We start from the raw sequence: 25,213 nt of genomic DNA on the forward strand, positions 1-25,213 counted from the left end.
ATGGCTTTAGAATTCACAACCCCAAGGAAGGATACAAATATTCAGGTACAGCAAATTAAGAGGGTCCCAAACAAGATGAATCTAAACATGTCCACACGAAGACATATCATAATTAAAATTGCAAAAATTAAAGAGAGAATTCTAAAGGCAACAAGAGAATAAAAAATATATATATACAAGGGAGCCCTCATAGAACTATCAGCTGATTTTTCTGCAAACTTTGCAGGGCAGAAGGGATTGGATGCTATGTTCAAGGTGCTGAAAGGGAAAAACCTGCAACCTAGAGTACTCTACCCAGAAATATTATCATTTAGAATAGAAAGAGAGATAAACAACATCTCAGATAAGCAAAAACTAATAGAATTCAAAGATACTAAATGTGCTCTGAAAGAAATTTTTGAAGTATATTCTCCAAATTTAAGTAAAGTAAAAATCTATGTGAAAGGATAAATCCTGCTATGAAAGGAAAATATATAGAAAGGGCTGAGGATCAGCCACTTAAATAAACTTGTTCATAAATTAAAAGATAAAATATTGTCGGAGTTCCTGTTGTGGCTCAGTGGTTAACGAATCCAACTAGGAACCATGAGGTTGTGGGTTCGATCCCTGTCCTCGCTCAGTGGGTTAAGGACTTGGCATTGCCGTGAGCTGTGGTGTAGGTCGCAGATGCAGCTCGGATCCTGAGTTGCTGTGGCTCTGGCGTAGGCCAGCGGCTACAGCTCCAATTTGACCCTTAGCCTGGGAACCTCCATGTGCCACAGGAGCAGCCATAGAAAAGGCAAAAAGACAAAAAAAAAAAAAAAAAAAAAAAAAAGATAAAATATTATCAAAGCAAGTGTAACTACAATAAACAATTCAGAGGAAAGCATGAAGGTGTAAACTATAACATCAAAAACACAAAATATCAGGGAGGGGAGGGAAAATTGCCAATCTTTTAGAATGTATTTGTACTTAAAGGATTACCAGCTTACAAGAAAATATAATAATAATTCAACACATATGAACCCCAAGGCATCCGAAATTCAAAAACTTACGATACACACACACAAAAAAGAAAAGAACATAAGCATAATACTAAAGAAAATCATCAAACATCAAGAGTAGAAACAAAAGAAATATGAACAGAGATGAATTACAAAACAACTAGAAACCAAGTAATAAAAGCATTATTAGTAAGTACACACATGCCAATAATTATTTAAATGTCAGTGGACTAAATGTTCAGATCAAAAGACAGTGTGTAACTGAAGTAAAAAAAAGAAACAAGACTTTAATATGCTGCCTACAGGGCTAAATAAATACACAAACTGAAAGTGAAGGAAAGTAAACAGTTATTTCATATAAATGGAAATGACAAGAAAGCAGGGCTATCAATTTTCATATCATGTCAGACAAAATACACATTAAAATGAAGGATATAATAAATGACAATAAAAGATGTTATATATTGATTAAAGGGATCAATACCAAAAGATAAATTTGTACTTATTACCATATATGTGCCCAATCCATGAGTACCTAAATATATAAAGCAAATACTAGCAGATAAAAAAGGAGAAATTGACAATAATATAAAATATAGGAGGGGACTTTAACACCCCACTCTATCAATGAATGGATTATCCAATCAGAAAATCAGGATGGCAAAAATTGTATTAAATGACAACCTAGACTAGTTGGACTTAATATACCTATAGGATACTGCATTCAAAACAGTATAATACACATTATTTCCAACTACACTTGGAACATTTTCCAGGATAGATTACATAATATGCAACAAAACCAGATGTGAAAAATTTAAGAGGAATCAAATTTTGTCAAGTATTTTTTTCAACTAGTGTTATTAAACTAGAAATCAACTTCAGAAAGAAAAATGTGAAATGAAAATACATGTGGATGCTAACAAAAATGCTACTTTAAAAACAATGTCTCAAAGAAGAAATCAGTGGAAATCAGAATACCTCAGGACAAATACACATGGACAAATAACATTCCAAAATATATGGGCTACAGCAAAAGATATTCTAAGAGGGACGGCCATAGTGATAAAAGCCTTCCTCAAGATAAAGAGCAAAAAAAAAAAAAAAAAAAAAAAAAAAAGCTCAAATACCTAACTTAAGCTACCATTTAAAGGAATTAGAAAAAGAGAACAAATGAAGCCCAAAGTTCCCAGTAGGAAGGAAATAATAAAGATCAGAGAAATAAGTGAATAAAAGAGATATTAAAAATATATAGGAGTTCCCTTTGTGGCTCAATGGGTTAAGAAGCCAATACAGGGTGCTTGAGGATGTGGGGTCCATTCCTGGCCTCGCTCAGAGGGTTAAGGATCCAGCATTGCCACAAACTGTGGTGCAGGTTGCAGATACAGCACAGAGCTGGCACTTCTGTGGCTATGGCATAGGCCAGCAGCTGCAGTCTGATTCAACCCCTAACCTGGGAACTTCCACATGCCACAGGTGCAGGACTAGAAAGACAACATAGGCAAATCATTCTCTGACATCAACCTTACAAATTGTTCTTAGGTCAGTCTCCCAAGGCAATAGAAATAAAAACAAAAATAAACCAATGGGACCTAATCTAACTTATAATAAGCTTTTGCATAGCAAAGAAAACCATTAAAAAAAGACAACTTTAGGGATGGGTGAAAATAGTTTCAAACAATGCAATCAACATGGGTTTAATATCCAAAATATGCAAACAATTCATACAACTCAACAGCAAAAAGAGAAACAACAACCCAATTTTAAAATGGGTAGAAGACCTTAATAGACATTTCTTCAAAGAAGACATACAGATGGCCAACATTTAAAAGATATGTGTACCTCAATATTCATAGCAGCATTATTTACAGTCACCAGGATATGGAGGCAACCCAAGTGCCTATCAACAGATGAGTGGATAAAAAAGATAACATATGCACAGACAAACACACACACACACACACACCACACACACACACACAATTAAATATTACTCAGCCATTAATAACTATTATATTTTGCCATTAGCAAGAACAGAATATTAACCTTAGTGAAATATGTCAGAAAGAGAAAGACAAAGTGTGTATATAACTTAAACATGAACTCTAAAATATAGTATAAGCAAATGTATACATAAAACGGAAATAAAAGGTGCTGGGAAAACTGGAAAGCTACTTGTAAAAGAATGAAAGTAGAACACTTTCTAATACCATATACAAAAATAAATTTAAAATGTATTAAAAACCTAAATGTAAGGCCAAACACTATAAAACCCCTAGAGGAAAACATAGGCAAAATGGTCTTTGACACAAATCATAGTAACATCTGGTTTGATCCATCTCCTAGAACAAAGACAATAAAGACACAAATAAACTAACAGGACCTAATTAAACTCAAAGGCTTTTGCACAGCAAGGGAAACCATTAAAAAAAAACTAAAAGACAACCCATACAATGGGAGAAAATACTTGCAAATTAATCAACCAACAAATTTTAACCTCCAAAATATACAAACAACTCATACAACTCAACAACAAAAAATACAAACAACCCAACTGAAATTTATTTGGCAGAAGACCCAAATAAATATTTCTCCAAAAAGACATGTAGATGGCGAGGAGGCACATGAAAAAATGCTCAACATCTCTAATTATTAGAGAAATGCAAATCAAAACTACCATGAGGTACCACCTCACACAAGTTAGAGTGGCCATCATTAACAAGTCCACTACCATGAGGTACCACCTCACACAAGTTAGAGTGGCCATCATTAACAAGTCCACAAACAACCACCTCACACAAGTTAGAGTGGCCATCATTAACAAGTGCTGGAGAGGGTATGGAGAAAAGGGTACCCTCCTTCTGTTATGGTGGGAATGTAAATTGGTAACCTCCTTCACAGTTGGTGGAAAACTGTATGGAAATACATCAGGAAACTAAATATAGAACTACCATATGACCCAGTGATACCACTCCTGGGCATACATCCAGACAAAACTTTCATTGAAAAAGGCTTTTGGTTGCCAAGGGGGAGGGTGAGGGAGTAGGGTGCTTGGGGTTAATAGATACAAACTATTGGCTTTGGAATGGATTACCAATGAGATCCTGCTGTGTAGCACTTGGAACTATGTCCAGTCACTTATGATGGAGCATAATAATGTCTGAAAATAGAATGTGTACATGTATGTATAACTGGGTCACCATTCTGTACAGTAGAAAAAAAAACGTGTTGGGGAAATAACTATTTTAAAAAATGGTAATAATAAAAAAAAAGAAAAAAGTGAACAGGCAGATAAATAACAAAAATTAAAAAAAAGGCTAATCTCAAAGCACAAAAACAAGAAAGAGATATATGCACCCATATGTTCATCCTAGCACTATTCATAATAGCCAAGACATGCAAACAATCTTAATACCCATTGACAGATGAACGGATTAAGAAGACGTGATACACATATACAACAGAATACTACTCAGCCATAAAAAAGGCAAAACAATGCCATTTGCAGCAACATGGATGGACCTAGAGACTCTCATATTGAATGAAGTAAGTTGGAATGAGAAAGACAAATACCCTATGACATCACTTATTTGTGGAATCTAAAATATGACACAAATTATCTGTCTACAAAATAACAGATCATGGACATGGAAGACAGACTTGTTTTTGTTGGGGGGAGGGGGAGGGAGTGGAATGGATTGGGAGCCTGGAGATATTAGATCAAAACTTTTGCATTTGGAGTAGATGGGCAATGGGATCCTGCTGTATATCACGAGGAACTATATCTAATCACTTGTGATGGAACATGATGGAGGATAATATGAGAAAAGGAATGTATATATATTTTTAACTGGGTCACTTTTCCATACAGCAGAAATTGACAGAACATTGTATAAAATTTAAAAATGGGCAGAAAAAATAAAAAGTCTAGAGAACACACACAACGGAGTTATATAGATAGTCTACTTCAAATATACAGCAGAGAAATTCTCAGCACATGTAAGTGAGGAAACCATCCTGAGCCAGGAAAATAACCAATGGAAGGATTAGAAGGACTAATCCATGGAACTCACACAGGGCCAGGAAGAGTTCTGTTACCTTCAAACAAGCAAAAAAACCTCATAATTTAGAGGGCATCTTGTAGAGGAATCAGAAGGGTTTTGCTTTAGGGTGGAGTAAAATCAACACCTGATTAAATGTTGCTCTGGTCCACTTTAACAACCTGAAATAATCAAACTAGTTCCACACAGTTCCATAGTAAAGCTCAATAATATTGATAAGGAATACAAAAATATTCATCACTTAACAAGGTAAATTTCAGGATGTTAGCTATCCGATGAAAAACTGCCAATCATGGACTGAGGAAACTACCTGAAACCAGGAGAGAACATTCCTATAGGACTAAAAATGAATCCACAGAGTTCACAAAGGACCAGGATAAGTCCTGTTCCCAACAGTGAGATTGAAAATTTCATAACTGACAGGGTGTTAGAGTACTAAGAAGGGTCATATTTCAACTGGGGAAAATTAATCCTAATTTCTGCTCTGGTCCCACATAACAAAACTTAAAAGCAGGACTCAAAAGGTTAACCACATCCCGGAACAAAGCTAAATACTACTTATAAGAAATCCAAAGTATCAAGAGTACAAGAAAATTAAATTCATGACTACATTCTGATAAAGCATGACCAAGCAATTATGCTGCCATCAAAGCACAAAAGCAACTATAGATAATACTTAAATGAATGGGTATGGTTATGTCCCAATAAAACTTTATTTACAAAAATAAACTACAGGCCTTGTTTTACCTGAGATTATACATTCCTGATTCCTGAGTTAAAGATTTATACTACAAACCCTATAGCAACCACTAAAATAACACAACAAAATGTTATGCATAAAAAGATGATTGAAGATATAAAAAATGAAATCATGAAAAAAAGACTTTTTGGCCTTAATTAAAAAATAAGGATAAAAAGAGGGATAAAAGAACAGATGAGACATAAACATCCCAAGAAATAGAAAGATGAGAGATTTAGAGTCTACTATATCATATTAAATGTAACAAGTCTACCATTCCAATTAAAAAGCACAGATTTTCAGGCTGTATAAAAACAGAAACAATGATATTCTGCCTTAAGTAGTACACAATAAATATAAAGAAAAATAAGTAAAAATAGGAAAAATATACTAAGTTAACACTATTTTTTTAAAAAGCTGGAGTGACCAAATTAATATTAATATCAATGTAGATTTCAAAACAAAAAATTACATAAGGGATAAAATAAATTATTTCATCATGATAAAGGGCAAATTCACCTAAAGATTTATGTACTGAATAACAGAAATTTGAAATATATAAAGCAAAATCTGACAGAAATTCAATCATAGTCAAAGGTTTCCATCTCTGTCTCTCAAAAATGTATAAAATTATAGACAAAAAATTAGGAAGAATATAGTGGATTTAATACCACTAACAACCCACTTAATCTAATTGACATGTATAAAACTTTGACAATCCAAAAGCAGAACACATGTTCTGCTCAAGTACACTCGAAACCTTCACCAAGATATACCATATTCTAAGGCATAAAGCAATTTAAGTGATTTAAAAGAATTCAGATCACACGAATTGTACTTTATGACCACAAGAAAATTAAATTAGAAATCAAACATAGAAAGTTATCTTGTAAATGCCTATTATTTGTACACTGATTACCATACTTCTAAATACCCTTTGAGTCAAAAACGAAATAAAAGGAAATTAGAAAATATGTTGAACTAAAAAAAAAAATCTTTAAAACACCACATATCAAAATTTCTGAAATGATACTAAAGCAGTGTTTAGGGGGAAATTTAGAACACTACACACATACTAGACAAGGGTAAAGGGCCTCAAATCGATAACTTCTGCTTCCATCTTAAAAATCAGAACAGCTAATGAAACATAAATTAAGCAGAAAAAAAAGAATAAAGAAAAGTGGAAAACAATGAAATAGAAAACTAGTATAATGGAGAAAATCAGTGAGACCAAAACTGGCTGGTTCTTGAGAAGAACAATAAAATTGGTAAGTGGGACAAAAAAGGAGAACACATAAAAACCAACATCAGGAATGATGATACCAACATTACTAATCATTCTACAGCTATAAAATGATAATGAAGGGATATTATGAAAACTTTATGCAATGAATTTTATAACATTGATGAAATAGATAAATTTATTAAAAGACAATAAATTGAAGCTCATTGAAAAAGAAAGATGAACCAAATAGCCTCAAGTATATTAAATATATTGAATTTATAGTTAAACATTGTATCATTATAAAAACACCTCAGGCTCACTAAACACCTCTGGCTCAGATGGCTTCACTAGTGAATCCTACCAATCATTTAATAACAATTTAACACTGAACTATTCCAGAAAACTAAAAAGGAGAAAATTTTACTCAACTCGTTCTATGAAACCAGAATTGCCTCGGTGCCAAAACTAGACATAAACAATAACGAAAACTACAGTCCAATATCACTCATGAAAATAGATACAAAAGTTCTTAACAAACTTTTAGTAAATATCATCCAAATACATGCATAAAGGAGCATAAATTATGACTCCATAGGGTTTATCCACAGATGCAAGGATGCTTCAACATTTGACAATGAATCAATGTAATTCACCATATTAAAAGATTAAAGAAAACAAGCAAATGAACATATCACTAACTGCAAAAAAAAGGGCCTTTGTCAAAATCTAACATACATTCCTGATTTAAAAAACTCTCAATAAACTAGTAACAGAAGAGCATGTAAAAATACCTATACTTAACTTTGTAATTTATGGTGAAATTATGCTTTTCCGCCTGAGATCAGAAATAAGGTAAGAATGTCTACCAATACTTTTTAACACTGCCCTGGAATTACGAAAAGCCAGTGTAATAAAGACAAATAAATCATGTCTGTAACGGAAAACAAGAAGTAAAACTTTTTCTGCAGGTTAAAAATAGAAAATTTATTTATATTTTACCAAGAGCTGCTAGATAAAATAAGTTTATTTTTTTTTTTTTTTTGTCTTTTTGCTATTTCTTTGGGCCGCTCCCGCGGCATATGGAGGTTCCCAGGCTAGGGGTCTAATCGGAGCTGTAGCCACTGGCCTACGCCAGAGCCACAGCAACGCAGTATCCGAGCCGCGTCTGCAACCTACACCACAGCTCACAGCAACGCCGGATCGTTAACCCACTGAGCAAGGGCAGGGACCGAACCCGCAACCTCATGGTTCCTAGTCGGATTCGTTAACCACTGCGCCACGACGGGAACTCCAAAATAAGTTTATTTAGACTACAGGATACAAGTCTAATATAAGAAAAGAGTAATCATATTTCCATCCAATTTGAAAATGAATTAAGAACGTAACTCCACGTACAGTGGCATTTTTTAAAAATGAAATGCATCTGACAAAAGATGTCTAAGATATTTTGTTACTGAAAAGGATAACACATTGCTGAGAGAAATTAAAGACTTAAATAAATGGAGAGATACCATATTCATGGTACATGCAGTTTTTTTTTTTGATGTATTTGTGGGAGAAGGTGAAATCTTCTTCATGGATAGGAAGATTCAATATTGTGAAAATGTCAATTATCTGCAAACTGACCTAAAGATTCAATGCCACCCCAATCAAAATCCCAGCAGGCTTATTTGTAAAGTGAAAAGGTGATTTTTAAATTGATATGGAAATGCAAAGGATGTAAAAAAAGAGGCAAGATGACTGAAAAAAAAGAGCTAAGCTCAAGGATTTGCACTCCCCGACTTTAAGAAATATTAGAAAGGTACATTAATCAAGAAAGTGTTATGTTGGCATAAAAACAGATAAAGTGGATTAAGATGGCAGACCTTCTCCCACAAATACATCAAAAAAATCTGCATGTAGAATGATTCTCATAGAACATCTACTGAATGATGGCAGAAGACCTCAGACTAACGAAAAAGGTAAGAATATCTTCACATAACTGGGTGGGACAAAAGAAGAGAGAGAAGAAAAGGAATCAGGACAGGACTAGCACTCCTGGGAGGGAGCTGTGAAAGAAGAAAAGGAATCTGCACCCTGGCAGGCCCTATGACTAGAAAGGAGATCAGTCCAAAGAGAGGGGAAGCCTCAAAGCCTTGGAAAAAAGCACGGCTATCAGAGGAAGGGAAAGCAGAGAGAGAGCAACAGAGACAATTGATACCACCACCCAGTGCACCCCAGACTGAAACACGTGGGTGGGTGGGGTGCTGAGGACTGAAATGTGGAGGTCAGTCTCAGAGAAAGGACTAGGATTGGCTGTGTGGAAAGAGTCTAAGTGGGCTAGAGAGTGGTATATGACAGCCAGCAAAGAGGAGGCCTGGGACCACCAGAGAACAAGGCACCATTGTTGCAGAGTGTTGGTGGGGGGTAGGGGTGGGGGGCGGTACTGTCATAGGAAGTTCTTTCTCTGCATATGCTTGTGCTCTCAGGTGGCAGGGTACCTCTTGTGTGGGTTACAGGGATGCGTGCAAGCCACTGCAGCCATCTCAGACTCCAGAGGTGGGCATGGAGTGCCAGTGCCTGTCACCCCAAGCACCCTAGGGACCATTGATACTGGGGAAGGTCATTCTTTTTTCTCACATTATCATGCTCCATCATAAGTGACCAGAAATAGTTCTCAGTGCTACACAGCAGGATCTCATTGCTAATCCATTCCAAAGGCAATAGTTTGCATCTATTAACCCCAAGCACCCCATCCTTTCCACTCCCTCCCCCTTCCCCTTGGAAACCACAAGACTATTCTCCCAGTACATGATTTTCATTTCTGTGGAAAGGTTCATTTGTGCTGTATATTAGATTCCAGATATAAGTGATACCATACAGAATTTGTCTTTCTCTGACTTACTTAGAAGGAGAAATAAAATTTTCTCAGACAAGCAAAAACTAAAAGAATATAGCAATACTAAACTCATCCTAAAAGAAATATTGAAAACTCTCCTCTAAAAATGAAAGAAGTTAGAATATGTAAGAAGGAGGGCATCATAATTGGAAAGTAATCACTTAAGTAAACCAGTACACAATCAAAAATAAAAAAAAACTACTTTTGAAAATAATAATAAGCACAAAGCAAAAGGATAAACATGAAGATGTAAAAAAAATCAATATCATAAAATGTGGGGAAGAAGAGTAAAAAAGTGTAGACCCTTTTTTTAAAGAATGGTTTTGAGTCTATATGGGTATAAAGCAAGCAGCTGTATAGGAGGTGGTTAACATACATGAAAAACAGGGTCACCACAAACCAAAAGCAAACATAGATTCACAAAAACCAAAAAGAGGCACAAGCATAAAATAAAAGGAAATCATCAAACCACAAAATGAAAAAGAAAGGAACAAAAAAATAAACAGAATCAACTGAAAACAATGTTTAATTGACAACAGATACTTATATATACATAAATACCTTAAATGTCAATGGAATAAATAGTCCAATCAAAAGATATAGAATAGCAGACTGAGTAAAAAAAAAAAAAAAAAAAAACAAGAGCATGCAACATACTGCCTACAAGAGACCCACCTGAGGACAAAGGACACACATAGATTTTATGTGAGGGGATAGAAAAAGATATTTCATGCAAATGGAAACAAGGATGCAGGACTCACAATACTCCTTTCAGACAAAACAGACTTTAAAACAAAGGCCATAAAGAAAGATAAAGAATGACACTATTTAATGATAAGAGGATCAATTCCAGAAGAGAATACTACACTCATCAACATACATGCGCCTAATATAGAAGCACTCAAATATATAAAACAAATACTAACAAACATAAAAGGAAAAATTAATGGGAATACAATAATAATAGAAGACCTTAACACTGCACTCACATCAATGGACAGATCTTCTAGACAGAAAATCAATGAGGCAACAAAGATCCTAGATGACACAATAGAACAGTTAGACATAATTGATATTTTCAGGATATTACATTCAAAAATACCAGAATATACATTCTTTTCAAGTAAACATAGAACATTCTCTGGCATGAAAGATATACTGGTGCACAAAAATAACCTCAACAAATTTAAGAGTATTGAAATCACTTCAAGCATCTTCTGGAATTCTGGCTGTGGCAAAGTGGGTTAAGAATTCAATTGCAGTGGCTCAGGTTGCTGCAGAAATGTGAATTCAATCCCTGGCCCAGCACAGTGAATTCAAGGATCCTGTGTTGCTACAGCTGTGGTGTAGGTTGCAGCCACAGCTCAGATTCAGTCCCTGGCCCAGGAACTTCCATATGCTGTGGGTGTGGCCATAAAAAAAGAAAAAGCATCCTCTCTGACCACAAGTGCATGAAACCTCTAGAAACCAAACACAGGAAAAGAAGTAAGAAAAAAAAAACTGACTACATGGAGATTATACATGCTACTAAAAAACCAATGGATAAGAGTTCCTATCGTGACTCAGTGGAAACGAATCCAACTAGTATCTATGTGGATGTGGGTTTGATTCCTGGCCTTGCTCAGTGGGTTAAGGAGAGAGCACTGCTGTGAGCTGTCGTATAGGTTGCAGACACAGCTGTGGCTGTGGCTGGCCACTGTAGCTCTAATTCGACCCCAAGCCTATAGGAACTTCCATATTCCGCATGTTCAGCACTAAAAAGACACACACACAAAAAAATGGGTCAATGAAAAAAGGAAATTGAAGAATACCTTAAAACAAATGACAAATGAAACATAGCCATACAAAAATCCATGGGATGCTGCAAAAGCAGTTCTTAAGAGGCAGCTCATAGTGATAAAGGCCTTCCTCAAAAAAAAAAAAAAAAAAAAAAAAGAGAGAGAGAGACTATCTCAAATAAAGAACTTAACCTAACCTACAACCTAAAAGAATGAGAAAAAGAACAAACAAAACCAAAAGTCAGCAGGAGGATGGGAAAAATAACGATCCTAGAGGAAATCAATAAAATGGAGATTAACAAGATAGAAAAAAATCAATAAAACCAAGATCTGGTTCCTTGAAAAGGTAAACAGAATTGATAAACTTTCTGGCCAGGCTCACAAAGAGAGATAAACAAAATAAGAAACAAAAAAGGAGAAATCTGAAATGATACTGCAGAAATAAAAAAACGAACTTAAGAGAACTATGAACAATTATATGCCAACAAATTGGACAAACTAGAAGAAACGGATAATTTTCTAGAAACACATAGCCCACTAAAACTGAATCAAGAAGAAATAGATAACTTGAACAGGTCAATCACTAGAAGTAAAATTTAATATATAATTAAAAAAAACTCCCTGCAAATAAAAATCTAGCACCAGATGGCTTCTCAGCCAAATCCTACCAAAAATACATAGAACTTACACCAATTCTTCTTAAACTCTTTCAAAAAACTGAAGAAGAAGGAATACTCCCAAAGACATTTCATGAAGCCACCAACACACTAATACTAAATCTATATACAGATACTACCAAAAAAGAAAATTATAGGCCAATATCTTTGATGATATAGATGTAAAAATTTTCAACAAAATTTTAGCAAACAAAATTCAACAACGCAGAAAAGATCATATGCCATGACCAAGTGGGACTCATAGCAATGCCACAAGGATGTTCAACATATGCAAAACAATTGATATAATATACCACATTAATAGAAGTAAAAAAAAAAATGATCATCTCAATAGATGTAGAAAAAGCATTTCACAAAATTCAATATGCATTCATGATAAAAAGTTTAACCAAAGTGAGTTCAGAGGGAACATATCTCAACATGATAAAAGCCATTTATGACAAACCCCCAGACAACATAACATGGAATGGAAAAAAGCAGAAAGCCTTCCCACTAAAATCTGTAACAAGACAAGGATGCACACTCACACCACTTTTATTCAACATGGTATTGGAAATCCTAGCCACAGCAATCAGACAAAAAAAGAGAAGAAAAAAGAAAAAAAAGAAATGAAAGTATCCAAATTGTGAGAGAAGAGGTAAAACTGTCCCTATATGAAAATGACATGATATTATACATAGAAAACCCTAATGACTCCACACAAAAATTATTCGATCTCATAAATGAATTCGCAACAGTAGCAGGATACAAGATTAACATTCAGAAATTGTTTGCAGTTTTTTTATACGAACAAACGATAATTTTTAAAATTTCACCAAAAAAATACCTAGGAATAAATCTGACAAAGGAGGTAAAACACTTACACACTGAGAACTCTAAAACATTAATTAAGGAAATAACAGAGGATTCAAAGTGGAAAGATATTCCATGATCCTGGGTTGGAAGAATTAATATCATATAAATGGCCATACTACCCAAAGCAGTCTACAGATGTAACGGGATCCCTATAAATTTACCCATGACATTTTCCAAAGAACGAGAACAAATAATCCAAAAATTTATATGGAACCATAAAAGACACAGAACTGCCAAAGCAATCCTGAAGAAAATAACCAAAGCAGGAGGCATAACTCTCTCAGACTTCAGATAATATTAGAAAGCTACAGCAATCAAGACACGGTGGTATTTGTCCTAAACAGATATACGGAACAATGGAACAGAATAGAGAACCAAGAAATAAACCCAGAAACCTATGATCAATTAATCTTCAACAAAGGAGACAAGAATATAAAATGGGAAAAAGACAGTTTGTTCAGCGCGTGGTGCTGGGAAAACTGGACAGCTGTATGTAAATAAATGAAACTAGAACACACCTTCACACCATGCACAAAATAAACACAAAATGGCTTAAACACTTAAACACAAGACATGACTCCATAAAACTCTTAGAAGAGTGCATAGGGAAAACATTCTCTGACATAAACTGTACACATGTTTTCTGAGTCTCCCAAGGAAATAGAAATAAAAACAGAAAAAAACAAATAGGACTTAATCAAACTTAACAGCTTTTGCACAGCAAAGCAAACCATTAAAAAACTAAAATGATCACTTATAGAATAGGAAAAAATTGTTGTCAATAATGCAACTGACAAGAGCTTAATCTTCAAAGTATACAAACAACTCATAAAACTCAACAACAACAAAAAAAGAAGCAAATTGAAAAATGGTTAGAAGACCTAAATAGGCATTTCTCCAAAGAAGATATATTGATAGCCAGTTATCACATGAAAAGATGCTCAACATAGCTAATTATTATTAGAGAAATGAAAATCAAAACTACAATGAGGTACCACCTCACACTCATCAGAATAGCAATCATAAATAAGACTACAAATAGCAAATTCTGGAGAAGGTAATGGAGGAAAGGAAATCTTCCTATACTGTTGGGAATGTAAATTGGTAAAACCACTATAGAAAACAATATGGGGGTTCCTCAGTAATCTAAAAATAGAATTATGATATGATCCAGCAATCTTACTCTTCAGCATATATCTTTTTTTGTGTGTGTGTCTATTTTGCCATTTCTTGGGCCACTCTCTTGGCATATGGAGGTTCCCAGGCTAGGGGTCGAATCGGAGCTGTAGCGGCCGGGCCTACACCAGAGCCACAGTAACACAGGATCCAAGCCACGTCTGTGACCTACACCACAGCTCACGGCAACGCCAGATCTTTAACCCACTGAGCAAGGCCAGGGATCGAACCTGCAACCTCATGGTTCTAAGACAGATTCGTTAACCACTGAGCCATGACGGGAACTCCGTCTTCAGCATATATCTTAACAAAACTATAATTCATAAAGATACATGAACCCCTATGTTCACTGAATCACTATTCACAATAGCTAAGACATGGAAGCCACCAAAATGTCCATGAACAAAGGAATGGATAAAGAGGATGTGGTACATATATACAATGGAATATTTTTTCAGTCATAAAAAAATAACAAAATAATGCCATTCACAGCAACACAGATGAAACTAGAGATTATCGTACTAAGTGAAGTAAGTCAGAAAGAGAAGGACAAATACCGTATGATATCATTTATATGTAGAATCCAAAATATGGCACAAATGAATCTATCTACAAAACAGAAACAGACTCATAGACATACAGAACAGATCTGTGGTTGCCAAACATGAGGGGCAAGGGAGTGGGATGGATTGGGAGTCTGTGGTTAGTAGATGCAACTACTACAAATTTAAGATGGATAAACAGGAGAGAAACTTTTGGTGAGCTGGGATTAGGCAAATATTACTTATACAAGACATCAAAAAAACACATTTCGTAAAAGGAAAAAAATTATAAATCAGACTTCATCAAAATTAAGAATGCCTACATTTTGAAAGACACTGTTAAAGAGAATATGAAGACAAACCATAGACCAGAAAAAAATATTTTCAAATATTTAAACAGACATTTTATCACAGAAGATAGAAGGATGTCAAATAAGCACATGAAGAGAGCTCAACATTCAGTTAGCTGTTAGGGCAATAAAAAAATTCAAACCATGATAAGGTACCACTACATATTTATTCAATATTGAAAATCATAACAAGACTGACCATACCAGGTGCTGGTAAGGATGTGGAACAACTGAAACTCTCATATACTGGTGGTGGAAATTTAAAAATTATATAACCATTTTGGAAAAGAGTTTAACAGTGTCTTTAGAATAAGTTAAAATACAGACCTATATAACCCAGTCATTATACTCATTAAGTATTTAACCATGAAAAACAAAAACATATGTCCACACAATCACTTGTACATGAATGTCTGCAGCAGCTTTATTAGTAATATCCAAAAATTACAAACAACCCTTATATCCATCAACAGGTAAATGAATAAACAAATTCTGTGTATCCATACAGTGGAACACTACTCAGCAATAAAAGTGAACTATTGAGACATTCAACAATTTGGATGAATCTAAAAATAATTAAGCTAAGAAAGCCAGACAGAAAAAGAACACATACTATGTGATTCCATTTATATAAAGTCCTAGACGCAAACCACTGACTGAAAGCAGACTGAGCAGGGATGGGGCAAGAAGGAAGCATTACAAAAGGGCACAAGAAAACTGTTGGAGATGATGGATAGGCTAAATATTTTGATTGGTTTGACAGTTACACAAGTTTATACAAATGTCAAAATTTATCAGAGCATGTAATTTATGTGCAGTTTATTGTGTGTCAATAGCACCTCCAGAAAACTGTTTTAAAAATGGATAAATTAGGAACTCCCATTGTGGCTCAGTGGGTTACGAATCTGACTAATATCCATGAGGATGCAGGTTCAATCCCTGGCCTCACTTAGTGGGTTAAGGATCTGGCATTGACATGAGCTGTGGAGTAGGTTGCAGACGTGGCTCGGACCTGGCATTGCTGTGGCTATGGTGTAGACCAGCAGCTTTAGCTCTGATTTGACCCCTAGCCTTGGAATTTCCATATGCCATGGGTGAAGCTCTTAAAAAAAGGAGACATAAATAAATGAACATGAATAAATTAAACACTACTCCCAGGGGCATTTTGGCATTTTGGTAGCTTGAGTCTCCAAAGTCCTAGAATTGCCCATATCTACTTCATCCAGTTATTTACACTGATTGTGTGCCTAAGAAAATAATGAGTAACACACTGAGATGATCTAAATGACAAGTATACAATAAATGTCATTAACTGGCACATCCACTAAATACTATGCAACAAAACAAACAGATTAATTATTTAAAATTTCCATAGGAAAAAAGTAATTAGCAAAAAAAACATGTTTTTCCTACTTTTGTTTCAATAAAATACAGCAAAATTTACAAATACCCACCTCTTTGGATAATCTTGTGAAGACATCTCCTCCCCTGAGAAAATCCAATATTAAATATAGCTTTCCTTCAGTCTGAAAGGCTAATTAGAAATTAGAATGTAGTAACAACAATTTTTATAACAACATTTTTAAGGCTTAAAAAAGCATAGTATACTTTTTAATTAACATAGAAGTTTAGAATTTTATCACTAAACACTATAAAGAAATTAAGCATTTACTCATATGGTCCATTATTAGATTAAATTATCTCAAAACTAAATCTAATGCTGAAAAAGCTATAAATCCCTTCCCAGGACATAATCAACTTTACAAAGAAACTTGTACACAACATCATTGTTTTCCTGATATATGTATGGAGCACTGTGTTCTTCTAAAATTGCCTGAACTCCCACCTGCTGAAAATCTACCAATTCTGTCAAGCTCAAAAAAAAAAATAAAATAAAATAATGCCACTGCTTCAGTTAAAGATTTCCCCCTTTTCACATTTCCCTACAGCATCCTAACTTCTTCCCCATCAGAATTACTTGCTACTACTTTTGAGATCCCATTGTACTTATTTCTTTATGTCTTATGTATTTTTTTCCTCTTATAATACTTAACCCATTTTGATTTACACAATTTTTCTTACAGATCTGTGTTCTCTATAGATTATAAATTTCTTGATATCAGGGATTATTTCACCTCTAGAGCCCAATGAATTTAATAGTGCTTTACATAATATTGGTGTTTGGTGATTAATGATATCCTGGAGATTCAAGGAAGGAGAACTTTAGATACTATTACTAATTTCATTCCATTAGGGTAATGGTGAATGAAAGAATAATTGGTGGAAACTCTAGAAGGTTTTTTATAGAGAGTTAGGTACATATTATAATGCATTATTTGTCAAGATTACCTACGAATAAAATCAATACCTGCTACCCTTTTAAATCTCAAAACTTGAGAGTGACACAGTAGAGTGCATCGATGCTTTAATGTTTATGCTTTTGAATTCCCCAAGGAAGCAAAATGTCACAATCTCAAGCTTACATTAAATCAGCAATGGAGTTATGATTAAAACTCAGTACTGCAGAGACTGAAAAACTTAATATTGTTAAAATGGCGATACTACCCAAGGCAATCTACAGATTGAATACAATCCATATCAAAATACCAATAGCATTTTCCACAGGACTAGAACAAATAATTTTAAAATTTGTATGGAAATATAAAAGATCCTGAATACGAAAAACAATCATGAGAAAGAAGAACAGAGCTAGAGGTACTACACTCAGACCATGCTAAAAGCTATAGTAATCAAAAGAGTATCACATTGGCACAAAAACAGACACACAGATTAATAGAAAGGAATAGAGAGCACTGAAATAAACCCATGGACCTATGGTTAATAAATCTATGACAAAGGAGGCAAGAACATTCAATGGAGAAAATACAGTCTCTTCAGTAAGTGGTACTAGGAAAACTTGATGGCTACATGAAAAAGAATGAAATTAGAACATTCTCTGACAACATACACAAAAATAAACTCAAAATGGATTAAAGATCTAAATGTACACCATAAACCATACAACTCCTAAAAGAGAATATAGGCAGAATACTCTTAGACATAAATCAGAGCAATATTTTTTGGGATGTATCTTCTAAGGCAAAGGAAGAAAGCAAAAGCAGACAAATGGGCTCTATTACAGCTTTTGCACAGCAAAGGAACCATCAACAAAATGAAAAGGCAACCTACTTCATGGGAGTTATATCATTTTCAAATGATATAACTGATAAGGGGTTAATATCCAAAATAAATAAACAGTTCATACATCTTCACATCAGAAAAAAAAATGGAAAAATGGGCAGAAGATCTGAATAGACATTTCTCCAAAGAAGACATACAGATGGCCAACTAGCACATGAAAATATGCTCAACATCGCTAATTGTCAGAAAAATTGTGTCTCAAAACTCCAACAAGGTAGCCCCTCGCACCTGTCAAAATGGCTGTCATTAAAAAAACTACAAATAGGAATTCCCATTGTGGCACAGCGGAAATGAATCTGACTAGTATCCATGAGGATGCAGGTTTCATCCCTGGCTGGGCTCAGTGGGTTGGGGATCTAGCGTTGTCATGAGCTGCGGTGTAAGTCGCAGACACAGCTCAGATCCTGCATTGCTATGGCTGTGTCTGTAGCTCCAATTTGACCCCTAGCCTGGGGACTGTCATCTGCCATGGGTGCAGTCCTAAGAAAAAAAACACCTACAAATAAAAAATTTGGCAAGAATGGCAAGAAAAGAGAACCCTTGCACATTGTCAAAGGAAATGTAAATTGCTGCAGCCATTGTATAAATTAGTACAGAGGTTCCTAAAAAATTTAAAATAAAATTCTCATATGATCCAGCAATTCCTCTCCTGGGTATATAACCAAAGAAAATGAAAAGATTAACTCAAAAAGACAGGTGCACCCCAATATTCACAGCAGCATTATTTACAATAGCCAAGATATGGGAGCAACCTAACAACCTATCTATCAACAGAGGGATGGATAAAGAAGTCATACATACATATATACACATATATGTATATATACACATGTATATATACACATATATATGTGTGTGTATATACACACACACACACACACACAATGGAATATTATTCAGCTATAAATAGAAATATTGCCATTTGCAACAGCATGCATGGACTTGGAGGACATTATGCTTAGCGAAATAAGTCAAAGACAAATATTGTATGATATCACTTATACATGGAATCTAAAAATTACAACCAAATAGGGCTATGACAAAATAGAAACAGTCTCACAGATACAGAGAACAAACTAGTGGTTACTAGAGAGAGGAAATTGAAGAGGGGCAAGAGATGGGTAGGGGATTAAGAGGTACAAACTATTACATATAAAATACATAAGCCACAAGGCTACGCAGTATAACACAGGGAATATAGCCAATATTTTATAATAAGTATAAATGAAATATAACTTTAAAAATTGTGAATCACAATGTGATACACCTTAAACTTATACAATACTATAAATCAACTGTATCTCAAATTTTTATACAATCTCAGAACTGACTCCAAATTGATGTTCTTTCCATTATACTATCACTTCTTAATAGTAACCTCCCTTGGCAAATATAAGAAAAAATAACTCAAATAGACTAATATACAGTCCTCTTCAATTGAATGAGGAAATAAAGTTGATATGCTCATCATGAAAATGTAAAAAGAACCCATCCAAACATAAGAATGTTTTAAATAAAATATCACAGTAGTTTATAGCTTAAGATCCCTGGAAGTAAAGCCTAGTAGAGTACAGAAGTACTACCAGACAAGTAATTAGAAGACACTACCTTGTTACCATAGACAAGTTAACCAACAAATACAGAAAGTGCAACTAAGCTGGATATTAATACTTATTTCAGATAAATATATTCTCAGAGTCGAATATATTAAATCATTCAGTATTCATTTTCTGTTTAAAGTATTTATCTCCTGTTATATTACTATCTGAAAGGAAATCTTAGTTCTGTAATTCCACAAATTCTTTAAAAAATATTACATACCATAGTGCAATTTGACAATAAATGGATGATTTACTTCCACCAGTATATCCCTTTCCATCTTTGTCCGAACTCTGTCTCGAACTAAAAATTATAGAAGAGTAGAATATTATATTACTCTTATATATAATTTCAGTAGTGATCCCATCAATAATTCATCAAACTTAAAAATAAAAAAATAAATTTATAAGTGCCTAAATTTTCAGTCTACATGTTCCTATACAGTAATTACCACATTCTCAGAAAGCCAACAAAATCAGCTTAGAGAGATGGGTTAAAGTGATAAATAGGCATTTGGCAAATAAGCATTTATTCTATATTAATTTTCAACTGTTCAAATCAGTTTATTTATTAAAATTGAGCTAGTGTTATTGTTATCACAGCCTAGAAGAAAGTGTATGTATATAAATATATGCAGGGTGGCTGTGCTTTCTCAATATGCTATACCAACACAAATAGAACAAAAAAAAATAAGAATCTTGAAATAAAAATACATAGTTTAATAAAATAAGTTCACTTTAAATTAATAAAACGTCACTTTTATCCCATTAAGTTTTTTAACAGGATACACTTTCACTAAATTAGGGTATATGCCAATATCAAATCTAAAAATATCACTTGCCTCTAGAAACCTGTAACAATTACTAACATTAAAAGGAAACTAAATCTACTCATACAAGGAATACACACCATACTTCTTAAAACAAGCTCCACCAAATTCTAGTTTAATAAGCTTTCAAATTTTCTACCTTTTAGAGAAGCTTTTTTTAACACCTTCATTGCATAGAGCTGCCCAGCATCAGGACCGGTCTTCTTTCTAACAAGAAAAACCTAACAGGGAATTAAAATTTAGAAAGTGAAATTTCCATTTCACGCCATTCCTGCTATACAACACATACATGGCCTTGCGTTTTTTTCTAATTTTATAAAGATATACCTTTCCCTAAATTATACTCTTAGTTAACATTTTCTCACTTTCATTCATTTAGTAAATCACACTCCCATGCATACTGTTACAAAAAAGAAAATTTGAGAAGTTTGTGATGTAAGAGATAAAAATTATAACAAAAGACAATTTGAGCTAAGGGAGATCCTTATAAGACCTAACCTCCTTTTTGTTACCTTATTAATAAGGAGCAAAAAATACGATGACTATTAATTTGATACCTTCATTTCTATTTCCCTACCGTTCCATTTTAGAAATCACCAGGGATGTTATTTTATAATAAGAAATTAGAGGAACTTCTTATCTGTCTGCCAGGGAAAAGGATCAAGAAGGCAAATATGTCAATAAACAAATGAAAGTTAAACTGTTTAAAGGTAACAAGTAAGCGGAAGTACCATATGACCCTGCAATCCCACTCTTGGGCATCTATCCGGACAAAGCTCTACTTAAAAGAAACACTTGCACCCGCATGTTCATTGCAGCACTATTCACAATAGCCAGGACATGGAAACAATCCAAATGTCCATCGACAGATGATTGGATTCGGAAGAGGTGGTATATATACACAATGGAATACTACTCAGCCATAAAAAAGGATGACATAATGCCATTTGCAGCAACATGGATGGAACTAGAGAATCTCATACTGAGTGAAATGAGCCAGAAAGACAAAGACAAATACCATATGATATCACTTATAACTGGAATCTAATATCCAGCACAAATGAACATCTCCTCAGAAGAGAAATCATGGACTTGGAGAAGAGACTTGTGGTTGCCTGATGGGAGCGGGGGGGAGTGGGAGGGATCGGGAGCTTGGGCTTATCAGACACAACCTAGAATAGATTTACAAGGAGATCCCGCTGAATAGCACTGAGAACTATGTCTAGATACTCATGTTGCAACAGAAGAAATAGTGGGGGAAAAATGTAATTGTAATGTATACATGTAAGGATAACCTGACCCCCTTGCTGTACAGTGGGAAAATAAAATAAAAAAAAAAAACAAGTAAGCGGAAGTGATAATATCTCATACTTTCAAAGATAATCACTCATTAAAAGCTAAGCTTTAAAATGCCTCAACAATGAAGATAAATATGAATATATTACAGTTTTATGAGTCATTTATTAGGAAAGGGTTGTTTTATTTTTTAATTATTTAGTAAAACGTGTTCACTGCTTCAACCTGCCATCCTTAACTCAAACAACTTCTATTCAAGTGTTCCTTAAATTTACAGTATGATCAAGTAACTAACTTATTCACAAAAAACTGCAGATGGGAGAACTTTTGAGTAATTTTTGCCTTGCCTCTTTCCTAAGCTCAAAACCCTTTATTCCAAATATTTTATGTGATAATTACATATCAGCCAACCGGGCGGGTAGGGGGTGGAGTGTATACTTCAACAAATGTCTGCTTCTGCTATCCTTTTTAATCAGACCTAAACTCAAGAACCATTTGATGTTTAGTTTCCACACTCATCTAGGGTAGTGCTTATCACACTTTCTGTGTAGACCAACCAGTCTTTTTTTTCCTTTCCTCCAAATCCAATGCAGACCAAACTTTTATAAAATATTATCAAAATGAATTATCTAGAAAAATTAAATTTAAATGCCATATAAAATACAAATTCTTCTTATACTAATGGATTCTACATATAAAATTACTTTGTCAAATTTCCACAGAGATTTGTAAATGCTTACTCTCAGTTCTTGAACATGTCTTACAGTGAGCCATAACAATTCATACCACACTTGGGAGTAATCAAGAGAATTCACATATTAACAAATGGTTGATTTTGCAACATAAAACTATCTTTGGACAAAAGAAAAGTTCAGGAATTGAAACAAATCATAAATTTTGCATATCACCATAAACATTTCTATACTGAAAGAGCTAACAAAAAACTGTTACTCTATTTTACTTTCTTGTCTAAGATCTACTTGAAATCCAACAAGGATTTCCCAAAAAAATGTAGAACTCCAATGAAATATAAATCATGACACTGAAATTTCACTAACTTTATTCCTTGGAGATGTTTTTAGTGGATTTAAACTTGGAATGGATATTTCAAAAAAACCCATGATTTTTCACTGATGAAAATAGTAGGAATTCAAGTACAGCGTCAAATTTAACATAACTACAGTCTACCTTCAGTCTCCCTTATGACAAAGATTCATTAGAAAATAAAATGGATATCTTAATAATGAACAGTGTTAAATCAGGCTTTATTATCACAGAATATCATTCAAACTGGGTTAGACAGAATACACACACAAAGTAGATCTCAAAAGCACTGATCCACTGAGTTATGCAGATATTCCAAATGTTGACAAGCAGCAATTTCATCAGGAAAGTTTTTTAAGTATCAAGAAGATGTCAAGCATACAGTGTCAAATAAAAATTTTCCAAAATTCTAACGTTTTGCTTCAAAGCTCAAATCTTTTTTTTTTTTTTTTTTTTTTTTTTTTGGTCTTTTTGGTATTTCTTGGGCTGCTCCCGCGGCATATGGAGGTTCCCAGGCTAGGGGTTGAATCGGAGCTGTAGCCACCAGCCTATGCCAGAGCCACAGCAACGCAGGATCTGAGCCGCGTCTGCAACCTACACCACAGCTCACGGCAATGCCGGATCATTAACCCACTGAGCAAGGGCAGGGACCGAACCCGCAACCTCATGGTTCCTAGTCAGATTCGTTAACCACTGCGCCACGACGGGAACTCCAAAAGCTCAAATCTTATCATTGACAAAAACATTGAGAGTTGTTTTCCATTAAATAATAGGTTCACTCCATTCATTTTTGAGAAAAAAATCTTCCAAATACCCAAGTTTAAGTAACCATAGTTTGCCAATTATTCTTTCAAGTAAAAATGGTGTTCCATGAATAAAAGTGGCTAGATTCACTCACAACTCAAAAAAACTGCACAAGTGCTCTATCTTGAGACAATCATCCTCTTTTGGTATGCAGCTAATAAACTTTATGTGTTTTATGTGTATTCCTCATTTCATCACACAATATTAAAAAGAAGTGTGACATGTGATACATTTAATCATTGTTAACACTTCATCAAGGACATTCTTAAGTAAAACTTGCATTTTCTCAACTGTAATTGTGCAGCATTGAAGAAGATAATGATTATTGATATAGTTTAAAATCACTTCCTTGATTGTCCAAAGGTTTTACCAATAATATCTTAGTAATAGTATCTAGTAGTCCTGACCTTGAGAACCCACTGAAAGCATAATGCGGATGTCCAGGGGTAGTGAGACCATGTTTTAAGAACCACTGTTCTAGGACACAGCCCTAGTGGGGTTGAAAAGAATGGAGTATGGGGATAAAAAGAGGTAATTATGGAAGAAAGAGATAGTTTAGGGTTTCAGAAAGACACACAATGCAGGCACTTTCCCCCTAGCTCTTAAAATACTCACCAGTATATCAATATGGTATCTAATAGAAGCCATTATTCACAGTCTAGAGAGGTAATCGTTAATCACCTGATTTGTTCTTTTCAGGTCTAACGGGTAAACTTTCCTAGCATAAGAAAATATCATCTCACTCTGCTCTTTTCATGACCAACTACAGAGGAAATTGCATGGCTGCAATCTAAAAACATATCTATCCCAGGTGGAGCAAGATGCCACAGGAGTAAGAGGTTATGCACAGCTTCTCCCACAAACACATCAAAAAAAACATATCTACATGTAAAACTACTCACACAGAACATCAACTGAATGCTGGGAGAAGAACTTAAACTGCCAAAAAGGGCAAGAAACTCCTGACATAACTGGGTAGGACAAAAGAAAAAAAGAGAGCGAGAGAAAAGGAATCAGGACAGGACTAGCACTCCAAAGAGGGAGGAGTGAAGGAGAAAAGGAACCCACATCCTGGAGAGCCACCGAACTGACGAAAGATCGCCTGAGTTGGCAGGACCTCAAAGTCGCCAAGAAAAGCACAGAAGCTGGACTGAGAACAGCAAAGCAGAGTGAGAG

General features: G+C 34.6%; 1 protein-coding gene across 6 annotated transcripts in view; it reads right to left on the reverse strand.

Moving 5' to 3' along the window:
- RPS6KA6 (ribosomal protein S6 kinase A6) overlaps positions 1–25,213 on the reverse strand; it is a 180,431-nt gene that overhangs the window by 85,434 nt on the left and 69,784 nt on the right. For 3 of the 6 annotated variants that reach the window (XM_013990943.2, XM_005657844.3, XM_003135215.5), the window contains 3 exons: positions 21,033–21,114; positions 20,287–20,367; positions 16,719–16,798 (listed from right to left, as the gene is read on the reverse strand). The exons of 1 other annotated variant lie outside the window; for it this stretch is intronic. In XM_013990943.2, coding sequence (XP_013846397.1) covers positions 16,719–16,798; positions 20,287–20,367; positions 21,033–21,114 — 243 coding nt within the window. The remainder of the gene's footprint in view (positions 1–16,718; positions 16,799–20,286; positions 20,368–21,032; positions 21,115–25,213) is intronic. 2 more of the 6 variants (XM_013990944.2, XM_021079908.1) reach the window with 1 other exon arrangement.

Source organism: Sus scrofa, chromosome X (assembly GCF_000003025.6).
Source record: "Sus scrofa isolate TJ Tabasco breed Duroc chromosome X, Sscrofa11.1, whole genome shotgun sequence".
NCBI classification, from domain to species: Eukaryota; Metazoa; Chordata; class Mammalia; order Artiodactyla; family Suidae; genus Sus; species Sus scrofa.